This window comes from Oncorhynchus clarkii, chromosome 26 (genome assembly GCF_045791955.1).
Source record: "Oncorhynchus clarkii lewisi isolate Uvic-CL-2024 chromosome 26, UVic_Ocla_1.0, whole genome shotgun sequence".
NCBI lineage: Eukaryota > Metazoa > Chordata > Actinopteri > Salmoniformes > Salmonidae > Oncorhynchus > Oncorhynchus clarkii.
Window position 1 is genome coordinate 35,892,859 of NC_092172.1, and position 21,550 is coordinate 35,914,408.

At 47.8% G+C, this 21,550-nt stretch overlaps 1 protein-coding gene across 1 annotated transcript in view; it reads left to right on the forward strand.

Annotated features, from left to right (window-relative positions):
* Positions 1 to 21,550, forward strand: part of LOC139384950 (low-density lipoprotein receptor-related protein 3-like) — an 88,265-nt gene that overhangs the window by 33,043 nt on the left and 33,672 nt on the right. Inside the window, exons 3-7 of the mRNA XM_071129895.1 lie at positions 2,374 to 2,579; positions 7,056 to 7,249; positions 7,987 to 8,187; positions 11,597 to 11,818; positions 15,143 to 15,349. Of these exons, the coding sequence (XP_070985996.1) occupies positions 2,374 to 2,579; positions 7,056 to 7,249; positions 7,987 to 8,187; positions 11,597 to 11,818; positions 15,143 to 15,349 (1,030 nt within the window). The remainder of the gene's footprint in view (positions 1 to 2,373; positions 2,580 to 7,055; positions 7,250 to 7,986; positions 8,188 to 11,596; positions 11,819 to 15,142; positions 15,350 to 21,550) is intronic.

Sequence of the window (21,550 nt, forward strand, 5' to 3'; positions counted from 1 at the left end):
TATGGGTCTAGACCAGGAAATACAACCCATCTCTATGGGTGTAGACCAGGAAATACAACCCATCTCTATGGGTCTAGACCAGGAAATACAGCCCATCTCTATGGGTCTAGACCAGGAAATACAGCCCATCTCTATGGGTCTAGACCAGGAAATACAACCCATCTCTATGGGTGTAGACCAGGAAATACAACCCATCTCTATGGGTCTAGACCAGGAAATACAACCCATCTCTATGGGTCTAGACCAGGAAATACAACCCATCTCTATGGGTGTAGACCAGGAAATACAACCCATCTCTATGGGTCTAGACCAGGAAATACAGCCCATCTCTATTGGTGTAGACCAGGAAATACAACCCATCTCTATGGGTCTAGACCAGGAAATACAGCCCATCTCTATGGGTGTAGACCAGGACATACAACCCATCTCTATGGGTCTAGACCAGGAAATACAACCCATCTCTATGGGTGTAGACCAGGAAATACAACCCATCTCTATGGGTGTAGACCAGGAAATACAACCCATCTCTATGGGTCTAGACCAGGAAATACAACCCATCTCTATGGGTCTAGACCAGGAAATACAACCCATCTCTATGGGTCTAGACCAGGAAATACAACCCATCTCTATGGGTCTAGACCAGGAAATACAACCCATCTCTATGGGTCTAGACCAGGAAATACAACCCATCTCTATGGGTCTAGACCAGGAAATACAACCCATCTCTATGGGTCTAGACCAGGAAATACAACCCATCTCTATGGGTCTAGACCAGGAAATGCAACCCATCTCTATGGGTCTAGACCAGGAAATACAACCCATCTCTATGGGTCTAGACCAGGAAATACAACCCATCTCTATGGGTCTAGACCAGGAAATACAACCCATCTCTATGGGTCTAGACCAGGAAATACAACCCATCTCTATGGGTCTAGACCAGGAAATACAACCCATCTCTATGGGTCTAGACCAGGAAATACAACCCAAAGCTCATCTCTATGGGTCTAGACCAGGAAATACAACCCATCTCTATGGGTGTAGACCAGGAAATACAACCCATCTCTATGGGTGTAGACCAGGAAATACAACCCACAGCCCATCTCCATGGGTCTAGACCAGGACATACAACCCACAGCCCATCTCTATGGGTGTAGACCAGTCAGACCACAGCCCATTTCTATGGGTCTAGACCAGGAAATACAACCCACAGCCCATCTCTATTGGTGTAGACCAGTCAGACCACAGCCCATCTCTATGGGTCTAGACCAGTCAGACCACAGCCCATCTCTATGGGTCTAGACCAGGAAATACAACCCACAGCCCATCTCTATGGGTCTAGACCAGGAAATACAACCCACAGCCCATCTCTATGGGTCTAGACCAGTCAGACCACAGCCCATCTCTATGGGTCTAGACCAGAAAATACAACCCACAGCCCATCTCTATGGGTCTAGACCAGGAAATACAACCCACAGCCCATCTCTATGGGTCTAGACCAGTCAGACCACAGCCCATCTCTATGGTTCTAGACCAGAAACACAACCCATCTCTATGAGTAGTAGATGGGTAGTAGGTGGGTAGTAGTTGGGTAGTAGATGGTGGTGTTTAACTGTAGTCTCATTGGGACAGCAGCGTCTATAATGTCAGTATAAGGCTGTGAAGGCATCCTATTCCCCAGGGGCCCTGGTCATCTCGTCCAATAGGAAAGGAGATATTGATCTGTGAAGGCATCCTATTCCCCAGGGGCCCTGGTCAGATGAAGTGCTTCTAATAGGGAGCCATTTGGGTGGTGGCCCGGTCATCTCGTCCAATAGGAGAGGAGATATTGATCTGTTGGACTCCTGCCATCCAACTCTTCTGCTTCTCTCTCCCACTTAGTAAGGATCTCAGCATATTTCTGGGTCATAACACACACACACACACACACACACACACACACACACACACACACACACACACACACACACACACACACACACACATACATACATACACACACACACACGCTCACACACACACACACACACACACACACACACACACACACACACATACATACATACACACACACACACACACACACACACACGCGCTCACACACACATACGCGCTTTCATTCATTAATTCAATTAATGCACTCGCCGGAGTAGCTGAGCCATCAGGGATGATGTAATGCTTTTGTCAGTGCTTCCTGTTCCTCCTCCTGCAACTACACTTCCTGTTGAACACGTCCCTCATTCCTCGCTGCTCCGATCAGATCATCTAGCGTGTGTCTGGAGTGAAGGATCAACGTAGACACTACCTTGACCATGGTTCCCTAACCCTTTGTCTAACCCATGTCCCTCGTCTGTCTCCCTGTGTCCTCCCCCCCAGCTTCCCTAACTTTGACCTGGAGGAGTCAGGTCAGTGTCAGGGGGACTGGCTGCTCCTAGGCCCCACCTGGAGAGAGGAGTACCGGGTGTGTGGCTCCCTCCTCCCACCTCCCTTCATCTCCTCCAGGGGAAGAGTCTGGCTCTACTTCCACTCACAGGCCAACAGCTCAGGACTGGCTCAGGGGTTCAGACTGTCTTATATCAGAGGTGAGAGACACTTCCTGGATAAATACATGCTAGGGGGGAGAGGAGGAGGAGAGGGAGGGAGGGGAGGGAGAGGAGGAGAGGGAGGGAGAGGAGGAGGAGGAGAGGGAGGGAGGGAGGGAGAGGAGGAGAGTGAGGGAAAGGAGGAGAAGGAGGGAGGCAGAGGAGGAGAGGGAGGGAGGAGGAGAGGGAAGGAAAGGAGGAGAGTAGGGGAAAGGAGGAGAAGGAGGGAGGCAGAGGAGGAGAAGGAGGGAGAGGAGGAGAGGGAGATTAGGAGGAGGGAGAGGAGGAGAGGGAAGGGAGGATAGGGAGAGGAGGAGAAGGAGAGGAGGAGAGGGAAGGGAGGATAGGGAGAGAAAGAGGGATGAGGGAGAGAAGGAGGGAGGTGAAGGAGGAACAGGAACAGGCTGATACTGGTAGGCCAGACAATGGAATGCAGTGTGTTGGTTGCACAGGGAGCAGACTGGGTGTTCACCTTCTCTATCTAACTACCATCTGGCATCGATGGAGTCACTGATAACAGCTGTGGTGTTCACCTTCTCTGTCTAACTACCATCTGGCATCGATGGAGTCACTGATAACAGCTGTGAGAGAAAAACACAGCCAGTTTGCTTTTTACAGTGTGGGACCCACAATCAATACTGTGTGGGATGAGAGGAGAGGTGCACTAAGCACAGCTTGTCCTATTTTACCCCAGGACGACATGTCACAGATCACTAAGCAAGTATTGAGTACGTTAGTAAAGCTGTCTGCCATTGATCTGTATTGGCAGAAGACATTGATGAGCGTTGCCCTGTCCCCAAAAACACCACAGATTAATCTTGGTAGTTTGTTGTTGGGTAGTTTGGTGGGTGGTTTGTTGTTGCGTGGTTTGTTGTTGGGTAGTTTGTTGGCTAGTTTGTTGTTGGGGTAGTTTGGTGGGTGGTTTTTTATTGGGTAGTTTGGTGGGTGGTTTTTTATTGGGTAGTTTGTTGTTGGGTTAGTTTGATGGGTGGTTTGTTGTTGGGTGGTTTGTTGTTGGGAGGTTTGTTGTTGGGAGGTTTGTTGTTGGGTGGTTTGTTGGGTAGTTTGTTGTTAGGGTAGTTTGGTGGGTGGTTTGTCATTGGGTAGTTTGTTTGGTAGTTTGTTGTTGGGATAGTTTGGTGGGTGGTTTGTTGTTGTCTGGTTTGTTGTTGAGTTATTTGTCATTAGGTTGTTTGTTGGGTAGTTTGTTGTTGGGATAGTTTGGTGGGTGGTTTGTTGTTGTCTGGTTTGTTGTTGAGTTATTTGTCATTAGGTTGTTTGTTGGGTAGTTTGTTGTTGGGGTAGTTTGGTGGGTGGTTTGTTGTTGTCTGGTTTGTTGTTGAGTTATTTGTCATTAGGTTGTTTGTTGGGTAGTTTGTTGTTGGGGTAGTTTGGTGGGTGGTTTGTTGTTGTCTGGTTTGTTGTTGAGTTATTTGTCATTAGGTTGTTTGTTGGGTAGTTTGTTGTTGGGATAGTTTGGTGGGTGGTTTGTTGTTGGGTGGTTTGTTGTTGGGTGGTTTGTTGTTGGGAGGTTGATTGTTGGGTGGTTTGTTGTTGGGAGGTTGATTGTTGGGTGGTTTGTTGGGTAGTTTGTTGTTGGATGGTTTGTTGTTGGATGGGTTGTTGTTGGATGTTTTGTTGTTGGATGGTTTGTTGTTTGGGTAGTTTGTTGTTGGGATGTTTGTTGTTGGGTAGTTTGTTGTTGGATGGTTTGTTGTTGGATGGTTTGTTGTTTGGGTAGTTTGTTGTTGGGATGTTTGTTGTTGGATAGTTTGTTGTTGGATGGTTTGTTGTTGGATGGTTTGTTGTTGGGATGTTTGTTGTTGGATAGTTTGTTGTTTGGGTAGTTTGTTGTTGGATGTTTTGTTGTTGGATGGTTTGTTGTTGGATGGTTTGTTGTTGGGATGTTTGTTGTTGGGTAGTTTGTTGTTTGGGTAGTTTGTTGTTGGATGTTTTGTTGTTGGATGGTTTGTTGTTGGATGGTTTGTTGTTGGGATGTTTGTTGTTGGATAGTTTGTTGTTGGATGGTTTGTTGTTGGATGGTTTGTTGTTTGGGTAGTTTGTTGTTGGGATGTTTGTTGTTGGGAGGTTGATTGTTGGGTGGTTTGTTGGGTAGTTTGTTGTTGGGTAGTTTGTTGTTGGATGGTTTGTTGTTTGGGTAGTTTGTTGTTGGATGTTTTGTTGTTGGATGGTTTGTTGTTGGATGGTTTGTTGTTGGGATGTTTGTTGTTGGGTAGTTTGTTGTTGGATGGTTTGTTGTTGGGAGGTTTGTTGTTGGATGGTTTGTTGTTGGGTAGTTTGTTGTTGGATGGTTTGTTGTTTGGGTAGTTTGTTGTTGGATGGTTTGTTGTTGGGTGGTTTGTTGGGTAGTTTGTTGTTGGATGGTTTGTTGTTGGATGGTTTGTTGTTGGGTAGTTTGTTGTTGGGAGGTTTGTTGTTGGATGGTTTGTTGTTGGATGGTTTGTTGTTGGGTGGTTTGTTGTTGGATGGTTTGTTGTTGGGTAGTTTGTTGTTGGATGGTTTGTTGTTGGATGGTTTGTTGTTGGGTAGTTTGTTGTTGGGTGGTTTGTTGTTGGATGGTTTGTTGTTGGGTAGTTTGTTGTTGGGTAGTTTGTTGTTGGGTAGTTTGTTGTTGGATGGTTTGTTGTTGGATGGTTTGTTGTTGGATGGTTTGTTGTTGGATGGTTTGTTGTTGGGTGGTTTGTTGTTGGATGGTTTGTTGTTGGATGGTTTGTTGTTTGGGTAGTTTGTTGTTGGATGGTTTGTTGTTGGATGGTTTGTTGTTGGATGGTTTGTTGTTGGATGGTTTGTTGTTGGGTGGTTTGTTGTTGGATGGTTTGTTGTTTGGGTAGTTTGTTGTTGGATAGTTTGTTGTTGGATGGTTTGTTGTTGGGTAGTTTGTTGTTGGGTAGTTTGTTGTTGGATGGTTTGTCTGAAGTTTCACAGCCTTTTACTTTCTCCTATTTTATGTTCAGCCTTGGTGACAGTGGAATGTTTTATGTTCAGCCTTGGTGACAGTGGAATGTTTTATGTTCAGCCTTGGTGACAGTCGTATATGTTTCCAAAAAGACATATTCCATATTTGGTCGTATTAGTTGATGTGTACTCTAGCTCTGACATGGGGAGGCAGTTTTGCTTCCAAAGAGCTTTCTTCACTCTAGGGTTTAGGGCTCTGACAATCTGTTTACTTCCAAAGAGCTTTCTACACTCTAGGGTTTAGGGCTCTGACAATCTGTTTACTTCCAAAGAGCTTTCTACACTCTAGTGTTTAGGGCTCTGACAATCTGTTTACTTCCAAAGAGCTTTCTATACTCTAGTGTCTAGGGCTCTGACAATCTGTTTACTTCCAAAGAGCTTTCTATACTCTAGTGTCTAGGGCTCTGACAAACTGTTTACTTCCAAAGAGCTTTCTACACTCTAGTGTCTAGGGCTCTGACAAACTGTTTACTTCCAAAGAGCTTTCTACACTCTAGTGTCTAGGGCTCTGACAAACTGTTTACTTCCAAAGAGCTTTCTATACTCTAGTGTCTAGGGCTCTGACAAGCTGTTTACTTCCAAAGAGCTTTCTATACTCTAGTGTCTAGGGCTCTGACAATCTGTTTACTTCCAAAGAGCTTTCTATACTCTAGTGTCTAGGGCTCTGACAAACTGTTTACTTCCAAAGAGCTTTCTACACTCTAGTGTCTAGGGCTCTGACAATCTGTTTACTTCCAATAGTTTAAAGGGGTGGTGATGATGATGATGATGATGGTGATGATGATGATGATGATGATGCCACTTGATGTTCTTGTGGTTTAGTGATGTTTTGCTTTTGCCTTCATGTCTAAGGTGTTGGCCAGTCTGTCTGTACATGTTGTGGTTTCTTCCATTATATTTGGCTGTCTGTAGTTATGTCAGTGTTGTCGATGTGTCTGTAGTTATATCAGTGTTGTCGATGTGTCTGTAGTTATATCAGTGTTGTCAATGTGTCTGTAGTTATATCAGTGTTGTCGATGTGTCTGTAGTTATGCCAGTGTTGTCGATGTGTCTGTAGTTATATCAGTGTTGTCAATGTGTCTGTAGTTATATCAGTGTTGTCGATGTGTCTGTAGTTATGCCACTGTAGTTATGCCAATAATGTGTCTGCGATAATGTGTCCGTGATAATGTGTCTGTGATAATGTGTCTGCGATAACGTGTCTGTGATAATTCCTGTCTGTAGTTTGTAGTAATGTTTCTGTTGTCGTGTTAACGTCTCTGTGTTTGTCATTATGTCTGTTCCTCCAGGTCCCCTGGGCCAGTCCAGCTGTCAGAGTGATGAGTTCCTGTTTGTAGTAATGTGTCTGTTCCTCCAGGTCCCCTGGGCCAGTCCAGCTGTCAGAGTGATGAGTTCCTGTCTGTAGTTTGTAGTAATGTGTCTGTTCCTCCAGGTCCCCTGGGCCAGTCCAGCTGTCAGAGTGATGAGTTCCTGTTTGTAGTAATGTGTCTGTTCCTCCAGGTCGCCTGGGCCAGTCCAGCTGTCAGAGTGATGAGTTCCTGTGTGGTAACGGTAAATGTCTTCCCCGAACGTGGCGCTGTAACGGCCTGGATGAGTGCGGCGACGCTACCGACGAACGGAGCTGTGCCCCCCCTCCGACCCCTCCCCGCACCTCCCTCTGCCCCCCCGGCACCGCCCCCTGTACCCAGGCCCAGGTAGGTAATCCAGAGGTTAGGGAAGCGGGCTAGCAACCAGGGGGGAGTAGAAACTCTGATAGGAACAATGCTCTACACTGGGCCGACCCATTGCTTCCTACGTCTCGGGGGGGATTGGGCCGACCCATTGCTCCCTACGTCTCGGGGGTGGGGATTGGGCCGACCCATTGCTTCCTATGTCTCGGGGGGGGGGGGGGGGGGATTGGGCCGACCCATTGTTTCCTACGTCTCGGGGGGGATTGGGCCGACCCATTGCTTCCTACGTCTCGGTGGGGGGATTGGGCTGACCCATTGCTTCCTACGTCTCGGGGGGGATTGGGCCTACCCATTGCTTCCTACGTTTCGGGGGGGGATTGGGCCGACCCATTGCTTCCTACGTCTCGGGTGGGATTGGGCTGACCCATTGCTTCCTATATCTGGGGGGGGGGGGGATTGGGCTGACCCATTGCTTCCTACGTCTCGGTGGGGATTGGGTTGACCCATTGCTTCCTACGTCTCGGGGGGGATTGGGCCAACCCATTACTTCCTACGTCTCGGGGGGGATTGGGCGACCCATTGCTTCCTACGTCTCGGGGGGGATTGGGCCGACCCATTGCTTCCTACGTCTCGGGGGGGATTGGGCCGACCCATTGCTTCCTACGTCTCGGGGGGGATTGGGTTGTGAGTATAAAGACACATTTCCGTTCCCTGCCAGAGACAATAATAACGAACAATAAAGTGGTGTTCTTCTCCTCCAGTCCACTCGCTGCTTGCCCCCCTCGCTACGCTGCAACGGAGCCCGGGACTGCCCCGACGGCTCGGACGAGGCAGGGTGCCCCGACACGGCCTGCGGGAAACGCCTGGGGAACTTCTACGGAACATTCGCCTCCCCAGACTTCTTCCGTCCCAACCGCAGCGCTGTGGGGGAGCTGAGGTGCTCCTGGCTACTGGACACTCAGGTAGGGAGGAGTTCAACATCTTACACATTCCATTATCTGATGGTTGCTAGGGAAGATTATTTAACCTTTAACTAGGCAAGTCAGTTAAGAACAAATTCTTATTTACAATGACGGCCTAAATCGACCAAACCCGGACGACGCTGGGACAATTGTCTGCCACCCTACGGGACTCCTGATTACGGCCGGTTGTGATACAGCCTGGATTCGAACCAGAGTGTCTGTAGTGACGCCTCTAGCGCTGAGATGCAGTGCCCTGCGCCACAGATGAATCCGTTCATCGTAGTTTGTATTTTTCCAAATAAATAAGTTAATAAATCATAGTTTTCCCTGGCAAAATATATTAAGACGCGTGCTGACTGATCTATAGCAGAGTTACACCGCTGAACACATGCTGACTGATCTATAGCAGAGTTACACAGCTGAACACATGCTGACTGATCTATAGCAGAGTTACACAGCTGAACACATGCTGACTGATCTATAGCAGAGTTACACAGCTGAACACATGCTGACTGATCTATAGCAGAGTTAGAGATGAACACATGCTGACTGATCTATAGCAGAGTTAGAGATGAACACATGCTGACTGATCTATAGCAGAGTTAGAGATGAACACATGCTGACTGATCTATAGCAGAGTTACACCGCTGAACACATGCTGACTGATCTATAGCAGAGTTACACAGCTGAACACATGCTGACTGATCTATAGCAGAGTTAGAGATGAACACATGCTGACTGATCTATAGCAGAGTTACACAGCTGAACACATGCTGACTGATCTATAGCAGAGTTAGAGATGAACACATGCTGACTGATCTATAGCAGAGTTAGAGATGAACACATGCTGACTGATCTATAGCAGAGTTACACAGCTGAACACATGCTGACTGATCTATAGCAGAGTTACACAGCTGAACACATGCTGACTGATCTATAGCAGAGTTAAATATGAACACATGCTGACTTATCTATAGCAGAGTTACACCGCTGAACACATACTGACTGATCTATAGCAGAGTTACACAGCTGAACACATGCTGACTGATCTATAGCAGAGTTAGAGATGCACACATGCTGACTGATCTATAGCAGAGTTACACAGCTGAACACATGCTGACTGATCTATAGCAGAGTTACACAGCTGAACACATGCTGACTGATCTATAGCAGAGTTAGAGATGAACACATGCTGACTGATCTATAGCAGAGTTAGAGATGAACACATGCTGACTGATCTATAGCAGAGTTAGAGATGAACACATGCTGACTGATCTATAGCAGAGTTAGAGATGAACACATGCTGACTGATCTATAGCAGAGTTACACCGCTGAACACATGCTGACTGATCTATAGCAGAGTTACACAGCTGAACACATGCTGACTGATCTATAGCAGAGTTAGAGATGAACACATGCTGACTGATCTATAGCAGAGTTACACAGCTGAACACATGCTGACTGATCTATAGCAGAGTTAGAGATGAACACATGCTGACTGATCTATAGCAGAGTTAGAGATGAACACATGCTGACTGATCTATAGCAGAGTTAGAGATGAACACATGCTGACTGATCTATAGCAGAGTTAGAGATGAACACATGCTGACTGATCTATAGCAGAGTTACACCGCTGAACACATGCTGACTGATCTATAGCAGAGTTACACAGCTGAACACATGCTGACTGATCTATAGCAGAGTTAGAGATGAACACATGCTGACTGATCTATAGCAGAGTTAGAGATGAACACATGCTGACTGATCTATAGCAGAGTTAGAGATGAACACATGCTGACTGATCTATAGCAGAGTTAGAGATGAACACATGCTGACTGATCTATAGCAGAGTTACACCGCTGAACACATGCTGACTGATCTATAGCAGAGTTACACAGCTGAACACATGCTGACTGATCTATAGCAGAGTTAGAGATGAACACATGCTGACTGATCTATAGCAGAGTTACACAGCTGAACACATGCTGACTGATCTATAGCAGAGTTAGAGATGAACACATGCTGACTGATCTATAGCAGAGTTAGAGATGAACACATGCTGACTGATCTATAGCAGAGTTAGAGATGAACACATGCTGACTGATCTATAGCAGAGTTAGAGATGAACACATGCTGACTGATCTATAGCAGAGTTACACCGCTGAACACATGCTGACTGATCTATAGCAGAGTTACACAGCTGAACACATGCTGACTGATCTATAGCAGAGTTAGAGATGAACACATGCTGACTGATCTATAGCAGAGTTAGAGATGAACACATGCTGACTGATCTATAGCAGAGTTACACAGCTGAACACATGCTGACTGATCTATAGCAGAGTTACACAGCTGAACACATGCTGACTGATCTATAGCAGAGTTACACCGCTGAACACATGCTGACTGATCTATAGCAGAGTTACACAGCTGAACACATGCTGACTGATCTATAGCAGAGTTAGAGATGAACACATGCTGACTGATCTATAGCAGAGTTACACCGCTGAACACATGCTGACTGATCTATAACAGAGTTACACAGCTGAACACATGCTGACTGATCTATAGCAGAGTTAGAGATGAACACATGCTGACTGATCTATAGCAGAGTTACACAGCTGAACACATGCTGACTGATCTATAGCAGAGTTACACAGCTGAACACATGCTGACTGATCTATAGCAGAGTTAGACAGCTGAACACATGCTGACTGATCTATAGCAGAGTTACACAGCTGAACACATGCTGACTGATCTATAGCAGAGTTAGACAGCTGAACACATGCTGACTGATCTATAGCAGAGTTACACAGCTGAACACATGCTGACTGATCTATAGCAGAGTTACACAGCTGAACACATGCTGACTGATCTATAGCAGAGTTACACATCTGAACACATGCTGACTGATCTATAGCAGAGTTAGAGATGAACACATGCTGACTGATCTATAGCAGAGTTACCCAGCTGAACACATGCTGACTGATCTATAGCAGAGTTACACAGCTGAACACATGCTGACTGATCTATAGCAGAGTTAGAGATGAACACATGCTGACTGATCTATAGCAGAGTTACACAGCTGAACACATGCTGACTGATCTATAGCAGAGTTACACAGCTGAACACATGCTGACTGATCTATAGCAGAGTTAGAGATGAACACATGCTGACTGATCTATAGCAGAGTTAGAGATGAACACATGCTGCCTGATCTATAGCAGAGTTAGAGATGAACACATGCTGACTGATCTATAAGCTCCATTAAAACAGAAGCTTGTTTAGTTAAACTGTCTGTCACAATGGAAAATCACTGAAATTTGTTATTTTAGATTTTCACGTTTTTTTATCAATACGGTTGCCCTCGGTCGACTACTCGATGAATCTAAGTCATCCTTCCTCCTAGGACCCTAAGCCTATCGTGTTGCAGCTGGACCTGGGGTTAGGGCCAGGGGACTCCCTCCATGTCTATGATGGGCTGGTCCAGAGAGCAGAGCGCCTCCTGCAGGCCCTGTCGCATCATAACAACAGGAGACCAGCCCTGTTAGAATCCAGTAGAGGACAGATGAGTCTACAGTACCTGGCCCAACCACTCAGCCCTGGGCATGGATTCAACGCTACATACCAGGTAGGCTAACCCTGACCCTAACCTGACCTTTACCCTGACCCTAACCTAACCCTGACCCTAACACCACTCAGCCCTGGGCATGGGTTCAACCCTGACCTTAACCCTAACCCTGACCCTGACCCTAACCCTGACCTTAACCCTGACCTAAACCCTGACCCTAACCCTGACCTTAACCCTGACCTTAACCCTGACCATAACCCTAACCCTAACATCACTCAGCCCTGGGCATGGGTTCAACGCTACATACCAGGTAGGCTAACCCTGACCTTAACCCTGACCCTAACCCTGACCATAACCCTGACCCTAACCCTGACCTTAACCCTAACCCTAACCCTGACCCTAACACGACTCATCCCTGGGCATGGATTCAACTCTACATACCAGGTAGGCTAACCCTGACCCTAACCCTGACCCTGACCTTAACCCTGACCCTGACCTTAACCCTGACCCTAACCCTGACCCTAACACCAGCCAGCCCTGGTCATGGATTCAATGCTACATACCAGGTAGGCTAACCCTGACCTTAACCCTGACCCTAACCCTGACTCTAACCCTAACCCTGACCCTAACCCTGACCCTGACCCTAACCCTGACTCTAACCCTAACCCTGACCCTAACCCTGACCTTAACCCTGACCCTAACCCTGACCCTAACACCACTCAGCCCTGGTCATCGATTCAATGCTACATACCAGGTAGGCTAACCCTGACCTTAACCCTGACCCTAACCCTGACTCTAACCCTAACCCTGACCCTAACCCTGACCCTGACCCTAACCCTGACTCTAACCCTAACCCTGACCCTGACCCTAACCCTAACCCTGACCCTAACCCTGACCCTGACCCTAACCCTAACCCTGACCCTAACACCAGTCAGCCCTGGGCATGGGTTCAACCCTGACCTTAACCCTAACCCTAACCCTGACCTAAACCCTGACCCTAACCCTGACCAGACAGAAGACTAGTACCCAGAGTTTATCCTGACCAGACAGAAGACTAGTACCCAGAGTTTATCCTGACCAGACAGAAGACTAGTACCCAGAGTTTATCCTGACCAGACAGAAGACTAGTACCCAGAGTTTATCCTGACCAGACAGAAGACTAGTACCCAGAGTTTATCCTGACCAGACAGAAGACTAGTACCCAGAGTGTATCCTGACCAGACAGAAGACTAGTACCCAGAGTTTATCCTGACTAGACAGAAAACTAGTACCCAGAGTTTATCCTGACCAGACAGAAGACTAGTACCCAGAGTTTATCCTGACCAGACAGAAGACTAGTACCCAGAGTTTATCCAGACCAGACAGAAGACTAGTACCCAGAGTTTATCCTGACCAGACAGAAGACTAGTACCCAGAGTTTATCCTGACCAGACAGAAGACTATGACTAGTACCCAGAGTTTATCCTGACTAGACACAAGACTATGACTAGTACCCAGAGTTTATCCTGACCAGACAGAAGACTAGTACCCAGAGTTTATCCTGACCAGACAGAATCAAATCCAATCAAATTTTATTTGTCACATACACATGGTTAGCAGATGTTAATGCGAGTGTAGCGAAATGCTTGTGCTTCTAGTTCCGACAATGCAGTAATAACCAACAAGTAATCTAGCTAACAATTCCAAAACTACTGTCTTGTACACAGTGTAAGGGGATAAAGAATATGTACATAAGGATATATGAATGAGTGATGGTACAGAGCGGCATAGGCAAGATGCAGTAGATGGTATTGAGTGCAGTATATACGTAGACATATGAGATGAATAATGTAGGGTATGTAAACATTATATTAAGTAGCATTGTTTAAAGTGGCTAGTGATATATTTTACATCAATTCCCATCAATTCCCATTATTAAAGTGGCTGGAGTTGAGTCAGTGTGTTGGCAGCAGCCACTCTATGTTAGTGGTGGCTGTTTAACAGTCTGATGGCCTTGAGATAGAAGCTGTTTTTCAGTCTCTCGGTCCCAGCTTTGATGCACCTGTACTGACCTCGCCTTCTGGATGATAGCGGGGTGAACAGGCAGTGGCTCGGGTGGTTGTTGTCCTTGATGATCTTTATGGCCTTCCTGTGACATCGGGTGGTGTAGGTGTCCTGGAGGGCAGGTAGTTTGCCCCCGGTGATGCGTTGTGCAGACCTCACTACCCTCTGGAGAGCCTTACGGTTGTGGGCGGAGCAGTTGCCGTACCAGGCGGTGATACAGCCCGACAGGATGCTCTCGATTGTGCATCTGTAGAAGTTTGTGAGTGCTTTTGGTGACAAGCCGAATTTCTTCAGCCTCCTGAGGTTGAAGAGGCGCTGCTGCGCCTTCTTCACGATGCTGTTTGTGTGAGTGGACCAATTCAGTTTGTCTGTGATGTGTACGCCGAGGAACTTAAAACTTACTACCCTCTCCACTACTGTTCCATCGATGTGGATAAGGGGGTGTTCCCTCTGCTGTTTCCTGAAGTCCACAATCATCTCCTTAGTTTTGTTGACGTTGAGTGCGAGGTTATTATCCTGACACCACACTCCGAGGGCCCTCACCTCCTCTCTGTAGGCCGTCTCGTCGTTGTTGGTTATCAAGCCTACCACTGTTGTGTCGTCCGCAAACTTGATGATTGAGCTGGAGGCGTGCGTGGCCACGCAGTCGTGGGTGAACAGGGAGTACAGGAGAGGGCTCAGAACGCACCCTTGTGGGGCCCCAGTGTTGAGGATCAGCGGGGAGGAGATGTTGTTGCCTACCCTCACCACCTGGGGGAGGCCCGTCAGGAAGTCCAGTACCCAGTTGCACAGGGCGGGGTCGAGACCCAGGGTCTCAAGCTTGATGACGAGTTTGGAGGGTACTATGGTGTTAAATGCTGAGCTGTAGTCGATGAACAGCATTCTCACATAGGTATTCCTCTTGTCCAGATGGGTTAGGGCAGTGTGCAGTGTGGTTGAGATTGCATTGTCTGTGGACCTAAGCAAATTGGAGTGGGTCTAGGGTGTCAGGTAGGGTGGAGGTGATATGGTCCTTGACTCTCTCAAAGCACTTCATGATGACGGAAGTGAGTGCTACGGGGGCGGTAGTCGTTTAGCTCAGTTACCTTAGCTTTCTTGGGAACAGGAACAATGGTGGCCCTCTTGACTAGTACCCAGAGTTTATCCTGACCAGACAGAAAACTAGTACCCAGAGTTTACCCTGACCAGACAGAAGACTAGTACCCAGAGTTTATCCTGACCAGACAGAAGACTAGTACCCAGAGTTTATCCTGACCAGACAGAAGACTAGTACCCAGAGTTTATCCTGACCAGATGATCAAGAGATGACTTAATGAGGACGTTTCCTATTCTATCATGTAGGTGAAAGGTTACTGTTTCCCTGGGGAACACCCGTGCGGATTGGACCAGGGCTGTTACTCTGAACGCCAGCGCTGTGACGGGTACTGGCACTGCCCTACGGGGCGCGACGAGGAGGAGTGTCCAGTTTGCCAGGAGGGGGAGTACCCCTGTGAGGGGGGCAGTGGGGCCTGCTACCCTGCCTCTGAAAGATGTAACAACCAGAAGAAGGTATCTATCAATCAATCAATCAATACTTTATTATCCTATTGTACAATTCTGATATAAATCATTGTGCTAAATTCCTGGATCTAGGAGAGAAACCCTTCAGTTGAAAACATTCTAGTTACGGTCTATTTTCTGACTATGCTTCTAGTGATCGTTGTGTCGAAAAACAGGCAAGCTTTTAATACATCAAATCAAATTATTATTTAATAACAGTGAAATGCTTACTGACGGTCCTTTACTCAATAAAGATCCAGATTAAAATAAATTCAAATGAAATAGTGACGTAAGGAATTAATAAAAGAGGACAGTGAATTAAAAATAATCTATTTAGTTGCTTAATTCTTCCAAATACGTTATTGTGTTATCTTTGATGTCGGCCTTCTGCCAATTCTTAGATTCTTTTCAACAGCGCTTTCAGTAAGTCACGCCTACATGGCTATATACACAGGGTACCAGTACCTGTCACGTTCTGACCTTTATTTCCTTTGTTTTGTCTTTATTTAGTATGGTCAGGGCGTGAGTTGGGGTGGGCAGTCTATGTTTGTTTTAGTATGGTCAGGGCGTGAGTTGGGTGGGCAGTCTATGTTTGTTTTAGTATGGTCAGGGCGTGAGTTGGGTGGGCAGTCTATGTTTGTTTTAGTATGGTCAGGGCGTGAGTTGGGTGGGCAGTCTATGTTTGTTTTAGTATGGTCAGGGCGTGAGTTGGGTGGGCAGTCTATGTTTGTTTTAGTATGGTCAGGGCGTGAGTTGGGGTGGGCAGTCTATGTTTGTTTTTCTATGTTTGATTTCTGTTTCGGCCTAGTATGGTTCTCAATCAGAGCCAGGTGTCGTTAGTTGTCTCTGATTGAGAATCATACTTAGGTAGCCTGGGTTTCACTGTTGGTTTGTGGGTGTTTGTCGCCACACGGTACTGGGTTTCACTGTTGGTTTGTGGGTGTTTGTCGCCACACGGTACTGGGTTTCACTGTTGGTTTGTGGGTGTTTGCCGCCACACGGTACTGGGTTTCACTGTTGGTTTGTGGGTGTTTGTCGCCACACGGTACTGGGTTTCACTGTTGGTTTGTGGGTGTTTGTCGCCACACGGTACTGGGTTTCACTATTGGTTTGTGGGTGTTTGCCGCCACACGGTACTGGGTTTCACTGTTGGTTTGTGGGTGTTTGTCGCCACACGGTACTGGGTTTCACTGTTGGTTTGTGGGTGTTTGTCGCCACACGGTACTGGGTTTCACTGTTGGTTTGTGGGTGTTTGTCGCCACACGGTACTGGGTTTCACTGTTGGTTTGTGGGTGTTTGCCGCCACACGGTACTGGGTTTCACTGTTGGTTTGTGGGTGTTTGTCGCCACACGGTACTGGGTTTCACTGTTGGTTTGTGGGTGTTTGTCGTCACACGGTACTGGGTTTCACTATTGGTTTGTGGGTGTTTGTCGCCACACGGTACTGGGTTTCACTGTTGGTTTGTGGGTGTTTGTCGCCACACGGTACTGGGTTTCACTGTTGGTTTGTGGGTGTTTGTCGCCACACGGTACTGGGTTTCACTGTTGGTTTGTGGGTGTTTGTCGCCACACGGTACTGGGTTTCACTGTTGGTTTGTGGGTGTTCGTCGCCACACGGTACTGGGTTTCACTGTTGGTTTGTGGGTGTTTGTCGCCACACGGTACTGGGTTTCACTGTTGGTTTGTGGGTGTTTGTCGCCACACGGTACTGGGTTTCACTGTTGGTTTGTGGGTGTTTGTCGCCACACGGTACTGGGTTTCACTGTTGGTTTGTGGGTGTTTGTCGCCACACGGTACTGGGTTTCACTGTTGGTTTGTGGGTGTTTGTCGCCACACGGTACTGGGTTTCACTGTTGGTTTGTGGGTGTTTGTCGTCACACGGTACTGGGTTTCACTGTTGGTTTGTGGGTGTTTGTCGCCACACGGTACTGGGTTTCACTGTTGGTTTGTGGGTGTTTGCCGCCACACGGTACTGGGTTTCACTGTTGGTTTGTGGGTGTTTGTCGCCACACGGTACTGGGTTTCACTGTTGGTTTGTGGGTGTTTGTCGTCACACGGTACTGGGTTTCACTGTTGGTTTGTGGGTGTTTGTCGCCACACGGTACTGGGTTTCACTGTTGGTTTGTGGGTGTTTGCCGCCACACGGTACTGGGTTTCACTGTTGGTTTGTGGGTGTTTGTCGCCACACGGTACTGGGTTTCACTGTTGGTTTGTGGGTGTTTGTCGCCACACGGTACTGGGTTTCACTGTTGGTTTGTGGGTGTTTGTCGCCACACGGTACTGGGTTTCACTATTGGTTTGTGGGTGTTTGTCGCCACACGGTACTGGGTTTCACTGTTGGTTTGTGGGTGTTTGTCGCCACACGGTACTGGGTTTCACTGTTGGTTTGTGGGTGTTTGTCGCCACACGGTACTGGGTTTCACTGTTGGTTTGTGGGTGTTTGTCGCCACACGGTACTGGGTTTCACTGTTGGTTTGTGGGTGTTTGTCGTCACACGGTACTGGGTTTCACTGTTGGTTTGTGGGTGTTTGTCGTCACACGGTACTGGGTTTCACTGTTGGTTTGTGGGTGTTTGTCGTCACACGGTACTGGGTTTCACTGTTGGTTTGTGGGTGTTTGTCGTCACACGGTACTGGGTTTCACTGTTGGTTTGTGGGTGTTTGTCGCCACACGGTACTGGGTTTCACTGTTGGTTTGTGGGTGTTTGTCGCCACACGGTACTGGGTTTCACTGTTGGTTTGTGGGTGTTTGTCGCCACACGGTACTGGGTTTCACTGTTGGTTTGTGGGTGTTTGTCGCCACACGGTACTGGGTTTCACTGTTGGTTTGTGGGTGTTTGTCGCCACAAGGTACTGGGTTTCACTGTTGGTTTGTGGGTGTTTGCCGCCACACGGTACTGGGTTTCACTGTTGGTTTGTGGGTGTTTGTCGCCACACGGTACTGGGTTTCACTGTTGGTTTGTGGGTGTTTGTCGCCACACGGTACTGGGTTTCACTGTTGGTTTGTGGCTGTTTGTCGCCACACGGTACTGGGTTTCACTGTTGGTTTGTGGGTGTTTGTCGTCACACGGTACTGGGTTTCACTGTTGGTTTGTGGGTGTTTGTCGTCACACGGTACTGGGTTTCACTGTTGGTTTGTGGGTGTTTGTCGTCACACGGTACTGGGTTTCACTGTTGGTTTGTGGGTGTTTGTCGTCACACGGTACTGGGTTTCACTGTTGGTTTGTGGGTGTTTGTCGTCACACGGTACTGGGTTTCACTGTTGGTTTGTGGGTGTTTGTCGCCACACGGTACTGGGTTTCACTGTTGGTTTGTGGGTGTTTGTCGCCACACGGTACTGGGTTTCACTGTTGGTTTGTGGGTGTTTGTCGCCACACGGTACTGGGTTTCACTGTTGGTTTGTGGGTGTTTGTCGCCACACGGTACTGGGTTTCACTGTTGGTTTGTGGGTGTTTGCCGCCACACGGTACTGGGTTTCACTGTTGGTTTGTGGGTGTTTGTCGTCACACGGTACTGGGTTTAACTGTTGGTTTGTGGGTGTTTGTCGCCACACGGTACTGGGTTTCACTGTTGGTTTGTGGGTGTTTGTCGTCACACGGTACTGGGTTTCACTGTTGGTTTGTGGGTGTTTGTCGCCACACGGTACTGGGTTTCACTGTTGGTTTGTGGGTGTTTGTCGCCACACGGTACTGGGTTTCACTGTTGGTTTGTGGGTGTTTGTCGCCACACGGTACTGGGTTTCACTGTTGGTTTGTGGGTGTTTGTCGCCACACGGTACTGGGTTTCACTGTTGGTTTGTGGGTGTTTGTCGTCACACGGTACTGGGTTTCACTGCTGGTTTGTGGGTGTTTGTCGCCACACGGTACTGGGTTTCACTGTTGGTTTGTGGGTGTTTGTCGCCACACGGTACTGGGTTTCACTGTTGGTTTGTGGGTGTTTGTCGCCACACGGTACTGGGTTTCACTGTTGGTTTGTGGGTGTTTGTCGCCACACGGTACTGGGTTTCACTGTTGGTTTGTGGGTGTTTGTCGCCACACGGTACTGGGTTTCACTGTTGGTTTGTGGGTGTTTGTCGCCACACGGTACTGGGTTTCACTGTTGGTTTGTGGGTGTTTGTCGCCACACGGTACTGGGTTTCACTGTTGGTTTGTGGGTGTTTGTCGCCACAAGGTACTGGGTTTCACTGTTGGTTTGTGGGTGTTTGCCGCCACACGGTACTGGGTTTCACTGTTGGTTTGTGGGTGTTTGTCGCCACACGGTACTGGGTTTCACTGTTGGTTTGTGGGTGTTTGTCGCCACACGGTACTGGGTTTCACTGTTGGTTTGTGGCTGTTTGTCGCCACACGGTACTGGGTTTCACTGTTGGTTTGTGGGTGTTTGTCGTCACACGGTACTGGGTTTCACTGTTGGTTTGTGGGTGTTTGTCGTCACACGGTACTGGGTTTCACTGTTGGTTTGTGGGTGTTTGTCGTCACACGGTACTGGGTTTCACTGTTGGTTTGTGGGTGTTTGTCGTCACACGGTACTGGGTTTCACTGTTGGTTTGTGGGTGTTTGTCGTCACACGGTACTGGGTTTCACTGTTGGTTTGTGGGTGTTTGTCGCCACACGGTACTGGGTTTCACTGTTGGTTTGTGGGTGTTTGTCGCCACACGGTACTGGGTTTCACTGTTGGTTTGTGGGTGTTTGTCGCCACACGGTACTGGGTTTCACTGTTGGTTTGTGGGTGTTTGTCGCCACACGGTACTGGGTTTCACTGTTGGTTTGTGGGTGTTTGCCGCCACACGGTACTGGGTTTCACTGTTGGTTTGTGGGTGTTTGTCGTCACACGGTACTGGGTTTAACTGTTGGTTTGTGGGTGTTTGTCGCCACACGGTACTGGGTTTCACTGTTGGTTTGTGGGTGTTTGTCGTCACACGGTACTGGGTTTCACTGTTGGTTTGTGGGTGTTTGTCGCCACACGGTACTGGGTTTCACTGTTGGTTTGTGGGTGTTTGTCGCCACACGGTACTGGGTTTCACTGTTGGTTTGTGGGTGTTTGTCGCCACACGGTACTGGGTTTCACTGTTGGTTTGTGGGTGTTTGTCGCCACACGGTACTGGGTTTCACTGTTGGTTTGTGGGTGTTTGTCGTCACACGGTACTGGGTTTCACTGCTGGTTTGTGGGTGTTTGTCGCCACACGGTACTGGGTTTCACTGTTGGTTTGTGGGTGTTTGTCGCCACACGGTACTGGGTTTCACTGTTGGTTTGTGGGTGTTTGTCGCCACACGGTACTGGGTTTCACTGTTGGTTTGTGGGTGTTTGTCGCCACACGGTACTGGGTTTCACTGTTGGTTTGTGGGTGTTTGTCGCCACACGGTACTGGGTTTCACTGTTGGTTTGTGGGTGTTTGTCGCCACACGGTACTGGGTTTCACTGTTGGTTTGTGGGTGTTTGTCGCCACACGGTACTGGGTTTCACTGTTGGTTTGTGGGTGTTTGTCGTCACACGGTACTGTTTCGGTTTTCATCACATCGTTTATTGTTTTGTATTTCAGTGTTCAGTTCGTTTTTAATAAATCGTCATGAACACTTCCCGCGCTGCATCTTGGTCCGACCCTTCCTCTTCATCAGACGAAGAGGAAATCTGCCGTTACAGCACCCCTTGACATGTTGTTGTGTTACAGCCTGAATTTAAAAGGTATTACATTTAGATTTTGTTTTACTGGTCTACCCACAATACTCCATAATGTCAAAGTGGAATGTTTTTAGAAATGTTTACAAATTAATAAAAAATGAAAAGCTGAAATGCCTTGAGTCAATAAGTGTCTCGCTCGTTGTCGTGGAAATGAGTCAATAAGTGTCCCGCTCGTTGTCGTGGAAATGAGTCAATAAGTGTCCCGCTCGTTGTTGAGTAAATGAGTCAATAAGTGTCCCGCTCGTTGTCGTGGAAATTAGTCAACTAGTGTCCCGCTCGTTGTCGTGGAAATGAGTCAACTAGTGTCCCGCTCGTTGTCGTGGAAATTAGTCAACAAGTGTCCCGCTCGTTGTCGTGGAAATGAGTCAATAAGTGTCCCGCTCGTTGTCGTGGAAATGAGTCAATAAGTGTCCCGCTCGTTGTTGTGGAAATGAGTCAATAAGTGTCCCGCTCGTTGTCGTGGAAATGAGTCAATAAGTGTCCCGCTCGTTGTCGTGGAAATGAGTCAATAAGTGTCCCGCTCGTTGTCCTGGAA